At 32.1% G+C, this 11,735-nt stretch overlaps 2 protein-coding genes across 2 annotated transcripts; one reads left to right on the top strand and one right to left on the bottom strand.

Annotated features, from left to right (window-relative positions):
* The first annotated feature begins 1,317 nt into the window (after positions 1–1,317).
* On the top strand, positions 1,318–5,612 carry LOC131603739 (bidirectional sugar transporter SWEET4-like). Its single transcript, XM_058876161.1, has 5 exons — positions 1,318–1,558; positions 1,660–1,696; positions 4,476–4,854; positions 4,937–5,056; positions 5,147–5,612. The coding sequence occupies exons 1-5, from the start codon at positions 1,510–1,512 to the stop codon at positions 5,315–5,317; spliced, it is 756 nt and encodes a 251-aa protein (XP_058732144.1). The 5' UTR covers positions 1,318–1,509; the 3' UTR covers positions 5,318–5,612.
* LOC131603740 (uncharacterized) lies at positions 5,440–8,726 on the bottom strand. Its single transcript, XM_058876162.1, has 4 exons — positions 8,585–8,726; positions 8,383–8,489; positions 7,561–7,595; positions 5,440–5,898 (listed from the first exon to the last, which is right to left on the bottom strand). The coding sequence occupies exons 1-4, from the start codon at positions 8,585–8,587 to the stop codon at positions 5,831–5,833; spliced, it is 213 nt and encodes a 70-aa protein (XP_058732145.1). The 5' UTR covers positions 8,588–8,726; the 3' UTR covers positions 5,440–5,830.
* Positions 8,727–11,735: the final 3,009 nt, after the last annotated feature.

Genomic DNA, 11,735 nt, shown 5'->3' with positions numbered 1-11,735 from the left:
CCACCACCCAAGGGTATTTCTAGAAAGAGGTAAGCTGACGACCCCGCCTTTTTAAACATGTTATCCACAAACCGGTCATAAGGGATTGTAGGGTCGGAGCCATGGAAGGGGACACTTTTCCAACATGAAGAAGTTGATCTAAAATTGAAAGATCTCTCCCCTCTCGTGGAGAAGACTTCCTAGACCCGTATATAGCATAAATAATATCTTGCCACAAACCAATATTCTTTAATATCAATTTCCACCTCCATTTTTCAAGCAGATCCAAATTAACCAGAAGAAGACCATGGACCCATATCCCTCTTTTCTGCTTAGACTTACAAACATTAGATCATCCAACCCGTAATATTTTAGACTCACATTTAACCCCACCATCACAAAAACTATATTAGATACTTATAATCCTCTTCTAAACCTTAACATACATCTTTAAGAAAGACAAATAGAAAAATATCAATCGAGTTAAGGACTAAATTAAGTAAAGCCTCCCCCCCCCCCCACCCACACACACTAAAGTGACATACAACTCCACAGACATATGTTAATGAGCCTAAGCAATGGCTCCTAGGTGACTTCAAGTCTAGGATTCACACTCATTGAAAGGTTAAGATATTTGAAGGGGGGAATGTTGATAGTATTAGAGGAAACCTTTAGCCATAGCCCTAAAATCAATGCCAACGTCGACTCTAATAAAATTATTTTCAACAAAATTAACACAAAGTCTAGAGATAAGCTCAAAGACTTTGAGAATTGATTTAATAATCCAAAGGTTCTCGACTGAAATCTCAGTCAAAATTAAAGTGTTATTCGCATATTGCATATGAGAGATCGCTGAGCTAGAGTATCTCACCCTAAGTCCAAATATATAATCATCAAGTTTTATGTTTGATGTATATATTTCTTATTCTCTCTATATCTATAAATATGCATACATTCTTTGAGAGTTTAGTGATAAATTAAGCTCTTAATGCATGTTTTTATAGGTTAATCGTAGAATTGGATGAATAAACATATAATTTGATAAATAAGTCCAAAAAATTAACTATGTTCATTTTTAAACTAAACTAACTTGTTAAAAAAACATAAGGAATTAATTCATTCAAAATAAACAACTTAAAGTAGTTTAGGATGAATTTGGACTATACATATAATGTGAGAAATAGGTTTCTCAACATAAAAATTAATAGAATTCCATGTTTTATGAAATAGAGTCGCTTTCTAATCTTGGTGAAGTAGGGTCTAAGAATATCTGAGTAAGAGAGTGACTAATGCCAAAGAGTATGTTATGTTTGCACTATTTAAGAAGCACTAATATTCACTCACTCACACAACCCAAAAATACATGTCATGCATATGATCAACCTGATTCATCATCATCACCATCATCATCACATAACACCAATTTTCATTTACCTTCATCACCTAGCTATATATATATACCTTCATCACCATTCCTCTTTCTTACATTTCATTTCATACTTCATCATCACTTATAAGCAGTTTTGAATCATGACTGCAGCAGCAGCACATATTGCTCGAACAGTTGTTGGTATTATAGGTTGGTTAAGTCTCTTAATTTCTACACCAAAATAATTTATGTGTAATATTCTTAATTCTTATGGATCTTTATCTTTGTCTTTTCAATTTTCTTAACTTCAGGAAATATCATCTCAGGCTTCTTGTTCTTGTCACCAGTGTAAGCTTCATCTTTCTCTCTTCTTGTTTTTTTTTTTCATACTTGCAGTTTCTCTTACTAAATTATATAAATGGATAATTTTTTAGTTAAATTTTGAATTTTTTACAAAATGCAAAAATTATAAGTTTCTTGTTTTTTTTTTTTTAAATTTATTTTTTGTTTAATAGAATAATGAACAAAATTTTACGGCACATTTATCATCTCTAGACAACTATCAACCAAGTTGGTTTATCATAAATACAGCAATTTTAAATTTTAATAATATTATTTATATATTATCAAAATGCTAATATATATTTTAAGAAAACAGATTAGTTGGTCACTTATAGAAATACTTTTTAAAATGTAATATTTGAATTTTAAAAAAATTGTTGATTTATTCAACTCAAATTTTTTATTTTAACATATGCATTTTAGAGAAAATTTATAACTTTATAAATTACTTATATTAAAAGGAATATTTTACATAATTAATTTAGCACACATGATTAGGTATGGTTTGATTGACCCACAATTTTTTAAAGGCATGTTATATCTCATTTTAATGAGAGTAATGGTAACGAGAACTTCAAGTACTGGTTAAGAATTTAAAATGATATATTTTTTTATTAAATATTTATATTAAATGTAATGAAAATTAAAATAATTGACTTTTCTATAAAATAAAAGGTATGTTTTTTTTTTTAAAAATACTTGTATTCAAAGTATTAAAAGTTTAAATTATATATTCATTTAAATAATATTTTTTTATATTTGAAATCCTTAACCAGTGTTCCTGAGGCACTCGTTAGCATGACCCAAAAACTAATTATCTCTTAAAATATTTTATTTTAAAGATATAAAAATAATATCGACATATGTAATTATATACTCTTTAAAAAATTGTGTCTATAAATATAATTTCATATATAATTTACTAGATATAAATATTTATTTATTTTTCAAAGAAAATCTGTATTAATAGTACTACTTTCTCTTTATAATATAAAAAATTAAAATTATAGTAGTCATCAACATATAAACTGAACATGTTAATTTTATTTGTCACTATTGTGGTTAAAAAAATAAGACACACTTATATAAAGGGGAAAACAGACTAATAATTATAACTATAACTACGATAAAAAAAAAAAAAATTCAACATTTTCAAACAAATCTTATAGTTAGAGGTGGAGCAATATAGTTAAATTGTGAGGTGTCATTTTAATGGCTATAATGTGATGAGCTTGCACCTTATGATATTCTTTGCAATAATTCAACAAGACTATTATGACGCAAAATTAATTTCCTTCTATATATAGAGCGGTGCTGGGGCAATAAAAATTATTCTGTTCTTTTCTTTTTTAAGACAAGTTTAAATAATTCAAGTCTCTCTTTTATTTGCTTTATCTAATAAATAAAAAAGCAATTTATTTATTTCAGAAATATAGAAAAATAAAGCTTGAGATGAGATTTTTTATAAGTATAATTTTTCAAAAAATCTAAAATATATTTACATAATATATTACTAACATAATTATTAGGTTATACAAAATAAATTAGAGATTCTCATCTTAGACCTCTATTTTTTTTTATATATACTTTCTTACAAAATCCAAACAGTATTAATTTGGCCATGTGGTAGAAAGGGGGTTGGAATTCTAAAACAGGTGGTATTTATAGTACTATTTATATTGTGTCTCCCTAAAAATAGTTGGAATGGATGAATACCATCAAAATTGGAGTACTACTTATTTCATTAACTTTATTATATTCTACAATGCATTATTAATTTTTTCCTTAAATTTTGTTGATCACATATCTATTTGAATTAACCTCAATCAAGTTTATAAAAAAACAAAATTGGCTAAAAAGTAATATTGCTAGGAATGGTAAAGTACTTGACTTTGTGTTTGATATTTTTATTAATAATTTGTTTGTTTCTTTTTTTTAGTGTGTGCAAGTTGATAGAATCTTATGAGTTATCACCCACCTAATTGAATTTAAATTTATAACTATTTACTGGTTAACTCAACATATTTTTAGCATGTGCTAATTCCCATGGTGTTGTCTAAGTACATAGATTTTTATATTTTCCGCAAATCTTAATTCAATTGACAAAAATCGAAGTTATTAGATAAGACACTATCATCAAGATTCAAATGATAATATTTACGGTTGTGTTTACGTTTCTAATCAATAATAAAAATTATTATTAGGTTAGGTGTCATCATCAAGATTCGAATCCTAGTATTTAGGATTGTGTTTATATTTCTACTAAGTGACAAAAATCGATGTTATTAGATTAAACAATTTGAATATTAATATTCATGATTGTGTCTATGTTTTTAATAGTTATTACCATTTTGGTGAAAGACAAAAAAAAAAAAAAAACTTTAGATTAATTTATTCTTAGTCATATTTTTTATTTCACTTTTAAAGTTTTCATATATTTTTTTCAACTTTCACTTATTTATTCAAGTAATTATGGTGACCTACCAATGTGTCTACCAACTAAATTTAGAAACTGAACCAACCAGCCCTTAGCTCTCCTATTTTTGAACAGGCCAGTTGGAGGCAAATAATCTCCCTTTACCATCTCTAAGTAATCAATTATTCTTGTACAAAGACAGTAAATCTATAAGTCATGACAAATTTAAGGAAACATTTTAGTATAATTTAAATAAATTTTTCATTAATATTTTAACATATCTTAGTTTTTTTTAATTGATTGGGCTTGTAATGTCATGTTGGGGCAAGAATTTCCTATTTTTAGTTGAATTGAAATGTATATAATCAGGCCAACTTTTTATGGGATATGGAAGAAAGGATCAGTTGAGCAATTTTCACCAGCACCATACTTAGCAACACTTGTGAACTGCATGGTGTGGACACTATATGGTCTGCCCATGGTGAACCCGGACAATATCTTAGTGCTGACCATCAACGGCTCGGGTTCTGTGGTCGAGATCGTATATGTCACACTCTTCATAATTTACTCTAACCGCAACAAAAGGCTCAAGGTTCTTTTGTGGCTAATTGTTGAACTCCTTTTCATTGGAGCTCTTGCGTTCGTCACATTGATTCTCGTTCATTCTGCCAAGAAACGATCGGCCATTGTTGGTACCACCTGCATTGTCTTCAACATTATGATGTATGCTGCACCTTTAGCTGTCATGGTAAGTAATCATCAAATCAGAGAAACTCTTAGTTTGAATATTTGGTTTTGGATTTGAAGTATTTGATAAAATGGCGCTGCAGAAATTGGTGATTGTGACTAAAAGCGTTGAGTATATGCCGCTTTCTATATCTCTTGCTTCCTTTGGAAATGGTGTCGCTTGGACCACTTATGCTCTCATCCAATTCGACGCATTCATCACTGTAAAAAAACAAATTTAAATCCTTACTTTTACTATATACCAAAATCTATAAGCAATCGAATGACCTGTTACCATTATTCTTGATTATCAGGTGCCAAATGGGATTGGGACATTGTTTTCCGTGGTTCAGCTGATTCTATATGCAACCTATTACAAATCGACGAAGATGCAGATAGCGGAAAGAAAAGCCAACAAGACGGAGGTGGATCTGTCGCAGGTTGTGGTTGGCAATGGTGATCAAAAATCCAAGACAAATCATTGATCATAATGGATTACTAATATGGATGGTTGATAGACTCGTCTAACCTACCATTTGATCATGACTAGTACTGAATTAATGTTACTTTATCCTCCTTTTGTTTTCCAACCTTGTTGGCATGTTTGTTTTTAAGATGCAATGCCATCATTACCTAAAACAATGTCTGAAGTTCATAAATTGCATACCTTCCTCTTGCATTTTCTGGTGAGAAATGTAATCATATCACATTCAATCCACCAGAACAGTAACTTCTAAATGTCTTTTTCAATAATTTCAGAGTACTAATTGTTGTTATTTATTTATGGTTTGCAAACCTAATTAAACTAAAATGTACTGTCATTTTTCAGAGTTCATTAGGTTATTCACAACTATGTGCTGGGGTTGGGTGAAAGGACAAATTATACATGCCAAGAGAACCCTTAAATACGGGGTTTACGCAGATAACACATGTAATAACCAATAAAATGTGATGAACATTGAGTCAGAACTGATTCAAATTTTACAAAGAAAACCATTTTAGAATAATAGAATTGATAAGCCCATTGATAAAAATCCGGCGGCCACCCACGGGCTTAAACGTTCACCTGCGCAATAACATGTAAATGAAAGTGGTCAAGGAAGTAAAACTAGCTTCACACAAAATTAGAATATTGCCTTCTAGTAACAGTTACAGTTACTATGCTAGAATCTACATACTACATTGTAACAAGCTCCCAAAATTATGCATAACTAAGATAAATAACAGTAAACATAAAAATATCATCATTTTAATCATAAGTCACAAGCTCTCATATCCTTGAACTAAGGGTTATCACTATCATCTAAAAACTGTAATTTAACAAATCATCAAGAAATTGTGATCATTACCAACATCTTCAGACAAACTCCGTTAGTACTCCTTCCGGAATAAAATATAAACAAAAATGATATTTAAAAAGTTGATGTATGTAGTCTAAATTTTAGACGGCATTCATCAACGACTTGTATAGCATGCAATTCTTCCCTTGGGAAAGATATTTTGTTTGGCAAATTGGTTCATCTCACGGAGATTGTGTTTCCATATGTTGTCTTGTGGGCCATATTTGCAGGGGATGGGGCTGGTTTTTGTCTGGAGGCATCGGCTACCTCTTTCCTAATTTTTCTGCCATGTTGTTGGTCTTTTAGTAGTAGAAACTGCTGTTGTTTTTCTGTGGCAGCAACTGCTTCTGTTTTTCTGCTGTTTTTTCTTTGTTTTGCATTTTTTTTGTGATTGCTTATGTCTAGGTGTTGCTTTTGGGCTTTAAGGACGATTGGGCCAGTTTGTTAGTGTAATCTTTTGCTCAATTCTAGCACACCTTGTGTTGGAATTGAATCCTATTAATATAATGTGATGTTTCAAAAAAAAAATAGACGACATTCATCAACTTTTAAAATACCATTTTCTTATATTTTATTCTAGATGGAGTACCTATTAGGCCCACACAGAGAAGAAATTGTCTGAAACAAAAGACAATGAATGAAGTTGTCTTGTGAAGTTGTGGTGACAAATTCCAAAGTGGCCAAGAGGCAAACTAGAAAGTAGGTTGAAAATAACCTTGACGATCTTGACTCTGATGATGAATGGATTGTGGCGAATAATGAAGGAACATTTGAGAGTGACATTTTAGATTTCACATAGACAATGAAGATTTGGAATTCGACACTCAAAATGAAGGAGAGTAAGTAGTTACATTGCAGCTGCTGTTTCCCCCTCAAGATGATTTGGAGATTCAAAACTTTGATTAAGTATTTGATGGGGTATGAGCTGAAGATTGTCCAGCAGATGTTGGTTATAATCCAATGCCTTGGATGATTTTTTAAATTCAATTTTTAGATGTTTTTAGATGATGATGATGATAATAGGCATTAATTTTATATTTGAGACTTCGAGAGCTTGTGACTTACATCAAAATTTTAATATAAGGTATCTTGGTTATCATATAATTTTGTCTATTATAGATGGATCGGATGAATTTGAATGGATCAAAACAACCAATTAAAAGCTCTTCCAAAAAAAAAATCCATCTCATCCACTATACAATTGGTCATTTAGTCATTGAAGACTGGCATCTAATTTTTTGCAACAAAAGTATTAGTGTAGGGATGTGCCCGTTTATTAATGGGAAAGCAAAAGATAACACACTTTGAACAAGGTTGAGACACGGTGCAAACTGAGAAATAGATTTGACTTCTGATTCTAGGAGAAGTCATAAGTATGAAAGACTAACCTATTCTAGCAGCCTTCCAAAAGAATCCCCGAAACCTGCATGGTAACAGTTAAGACTTTGTGAGTATCTGAAAATCATATACAATCTGCAATAACAAATTAAGATTTAAAAGAGATTGCGACAAATCCTGCCGAACCGTTCCGATGCGCGGCTTCTCCTTCGATACGCGCTGCCAGCTATCGTACTGCAGCAATGTTTCAAATCTATGCCTAATTGTTAGGTTAAAAAATCCCTACTTAACAAAGAGACTAATGGAATGGGTGATAGAATACTTTAGAGACTGTTTATAGGATGTTTGGTAGTATATTGTGAGAAGAGAAAACCATAATGGAACAAGAGAAGTTGCCCGTGCTAGCTTTTAAGTTTCCACACGCTCATACCGTAAAAAATACAATTTCCTAACATACTCTTATTAGACTTCTATACTTGAAAGATTAAATTGGAGAGGAAGAGCGATAACTCGGCTTATTCTCCTTTCTACAATATAGACTACCTTGTTTAAAGTTTGTTGTCGATTTAATACGTAAATAATACTAGTCTCTATTTGAAACCTTAACAAGTTTCAGCAGACAGGCAACTAACAAACCCCATTGCTTTACAAAAGAATCACTAATCTAAAATTGATTCTAACAAGAAGCTAGAATCTCTAGTTTTTAACTTCTCCAGTCAAATTAATTTTTAAACACGTATTTACATAAATAATATTCAAAAGATGAATAAATCACTTAAATCCATCTCAGTAATTCTCAGAATGAACTTTACATAATCAATTCATTACATAGACATGAACTATATGTGTAATGAGTAATGAATGATACATACCCAGTTTTCTGTTGAAGCATGGAAGGGAACTGCATCTTGAGGAAGGTACATGTAGAGATGACGAGCAACACAACCGTCAAAAAAGAGTGAAAATTAAAAAGGGCAGACTGCAATGCAACAAATTAAGGGAAAACAAAATCAGAAAACGCATAAACCCTAAACTATATGAAACATTGGCGTTGAAAATAAAATAGTACAGTACCATATTTTGGGTGTGCGGAATTGACTTGTGAAACCACGGATCTTCGATAAATATATTTGATCCGGAGGGAAATCGAAATGACGGGTTCAGGTAAGTTTTCTTATATTTTTAATCATTTTCATGTTTCCATGTAAAAAATTGCCTGCCTTTTCATTTGATAAATGTTTTTTTTTTATAAAGTAAAAATTTTTTTGACAACCTTTTTTTTATAAAGTAATTGCCTGCCTTATTATTACAAAATATTTTACTCCACCCTATCAGTCCCTATGCCCTATATGAGCTGTCTAAAATGCCTCTATTTTCGAAGATATGTCTCTGAAAGTATTTTTTTTGTTTAACGTTGTTTTGTTCCATAGATCCACATACGGAAGATTTCTTGTGAGATGCATCTACGGAAGCATTTTCATGTTATATTCGCGTCAGACTCTTCTCCTCCCTCATTGTTCACTTTTCATATTTTTAAACTATCAATCTCTCTTAACATCAAAAATCAAACTTCCACCAAAATCCGTTGTTTTCTCTCGAGTTCGGCTTTGAACATCAACATCAACAATCAACACATTCAAACATCTTCAAAACTCAATTTAATCGGTAAGTTTCGAGTTTTCCAGTTATTTTCGAGTTTGCCCATAATAAAGTTAGAATTCAATTTTTAGGTGTAGAAATGATTGGATAGTTTTAGAAACGTAATTTATAGACAATGTATGTATTTTTGGATGTGTAAAACGGATAATCAAGTCACCAAAATGGAGTTTTTAAGCCCCCGGAACAGTGACAGACGTCATTGTTGCATCCTTGGAGTTTCAGAAACTTCCGTAGATGCACCTACGGAACAAACCCAGATTTTTGAAATGTTAGGTGGTTTCGTAGATGCGTCTACGTAAGGTTTCCGTATGTGCATCTACGGAGGTTTTTTTTTTCTTTTCTAGTTATAACTAAATTGTATCTCACTCGATTTTATTTGTAATACAATGCAAATATTATGGTCGACCGCCCAGACGGCAATACATTTGGGAGGACTACAAAGCATGCCTCTGTGCGACGTGCGTGGATGCGGGTAGTGCCACAAGTTACGGATGAAGCTGTCGTTACTGCAGATGTACCTGCCACACCTATTCCAGCAGAGGGGCCTTCTACATCTGTTCCACTTGAGGGGCCTTCCACGACTACTATTTCATCAGTGAGGCCTCGGGATGATGGTGAGTGTTCGTCATAGACGCCCTCCGCATGCAGACGTCATCGGGGCAGTTCTTCTACTCTTATGCATGTGCCAGTGACGGCGGATGAAGGATCTGCAGTCCCACATCCTGAGCTACACGAGGATGATGAGGTTCTGGAGCCTGTCTGGTACCCGGGGATCCTATAGATGCATCTCTATTGACAGGGTATGCAGATCATTCAGGTAGGCATATCTGGGACGGGGAGGTAAATATTCTTTGGTTATTACTTATTACTTTTTCTTCAGTTTCTGATTAATTGTTTCTAACTTTGCTTATTATTAACCGTGTTTTTTTGAAAATTTTAAGATAGGGATCCCCAGAAGTTCTACAACCACGACCAAAAGATTGCCGCTCTCGCGCAACCTACTGAGCCGTGGTTCCAAGATGTCCTCGCAGCTTCTGGGCTGAGGGACCTATGTCAGGTCGGGTTACAGACGATACATAATGGGATGCTCATGGCATTTGCAGAGAGGTGGCATCCAGAGACTTCGTCATTTCATCTTTCTCACGGTGAGATTACCATCACTCTTGACGATGTAGCATGCCTCCTGCATTTACCTATCAGGAGTATCCTCCTTGGTCACGGTACGCTGACCAAGGATGATGCAATGAAGATGCTGATTGAGAAGCTCGGGGCAGATCTTAATGACGCGCTTGAGGAGGTGGAGAGGACCCACAGGGCGCACGTGAGGTTTTCCTTCTTGCAGCGGAGATATGATGTCGAGCTTCTGGCGACACATGAGGCTGCTAGTGACCCGGTAGAGGTGGAGATACACAGAGAGCTTCTTTGTAAACGATTTGATTGCGAGAAAAAATTGGTGTTAACCAAATATTTTATTTGTGTTCGCTTTGAATATGATTGTAAAAGGTTTTGGAATTGACAATGTAATGATCAATTTTATTCGTAAAGTGAATGAATGCTAAAGCGATCAATTTATTGATTTTGAAAAATACCTAGCAAGAGTATTTTTTATTTTTATATCATTGAATAATAATAATAATAATTAAAATTTAAAATAATTAGTTTGTTGATAATAATGAGTGGCAGGAGTATTTATGATTCTTATATCATTGAATAATAATTAAACTATGAAGTTGGTGTAGGTGTAAGATAAATGATACTACTGGATAAAGAAAACTTATTAGCATAACAAGTCCATTTTAAATCCTAAAGTCAAAACCAACAGAAGAACTTTACCTACAACAAAGAAAACATCTGAGTGTAGAAACAGATTGACAGACTATTGATGTTGCTCTCAATGAATATGAATTGCTTTGAAATGAATGGGTAAATTCATCTGCTTTTCACTAACATAATTTTGTGATATTAAAAATTTTTAATTATGATTTTAATTAGTGTAAAATCTTCCAATATAATACATTTGCTCTATTTTTTATTTTTTTTTGGTGTGATTTGCTCTATTTTTTTTTTTTTGTATTGATATTTGCTCTACTTTTAATTGAGATATAAATTATTTTAGATAGAATCAATTATGAGTGTCAAACGTGTCAAAATAATGGAAAACTAAATGTACACTAAATATTGTGGGACAGAGAATATTAATTAGAAAATAGTACAAATAAGTAAAAATAATAAATATTGTAGCATATGATATAACAATTTAAAGAACCTCTTATTTGAAGACAAAATGTCTCACACAAGAACTTTGTAGTAGTACGTATTCCTTGAATGTGTCAGTCTAGTAGTTTTGCACAATAATCACACTCCACCAACAAATTTTCATTTCTTTCGAAAATTGTGCCATTATTTATTGAAGGTTGAATAAATGGAGTTATGTAGGTAGTTAAGAAATTAAAAGCAATAGTTGTGTTATTTAAACATCAAAATTGACATCAAATTTCCACATCACACTACATTATAGTACTATAGCTATCACAATATATTTATAGTATTGTTAATTTGGCGCGTA

Source organism: Vicia villosa, linkage group LG5 (genome assembly GCF_029867415.1).
Source record: "Vicia villosa cultivar HV-30 ecotype Madison, WI linkage group LG5, Vvil1.0, whole genome shotgun sequence".
NCBI classification, from domain to species: domain Eukaryota; kingdom Viridiplantae; phylum Streptophyta; class Magnoliopsida; order Fabales; family Fabaceae; genus Vicia; species Vicia villosa.
This window is presented reverse-complemented; position numbering and strand designations above follow the sequence as displayed.

Excerpts from the sequence above, each read along its gene's own strand:
- LOC131603739 (XM_058876161.1), top strand. The coding sequence starts at position 1,510 with ATGACTGCAGCAGCAGCACATATTGCTCGAACAGTTGTTGGTATTATA. Across the intron at positions 1,559-1,659 it reads AACAGTTGTTGGTATTATAG|GAAATATCATCTCAGGCTTC; the intron begins GTTGGTTAAGTC and ends TCTTAACTTCAG. Across the intron at positions 4,855-4,936 it reads CTGCACCTTTAGCTGTCATG|AAATTGGTGATTGTGACTAA; the intron begins GTAAGTAATCAT and ends ATGGCGCTGCAG.
- LOC131603740 (XM_058876162.1), bottom strand. Across the intron at positions 7,596-8,382 it reads ATGCTTCAACAGAAAACTGG|GTTTCGGGGATTCTTTTGGA; the intron begins GTATGTATCATT and ends GTTACCATGCAG. Across the intron at positions 5,899-7,560 it reads TTGGAAGGCTGCTAGAATAG|GTGAACGTTTAAGCCCGTGG; the intron begins GTTAGTCTTTCA and ends GTTATTGCGCAG.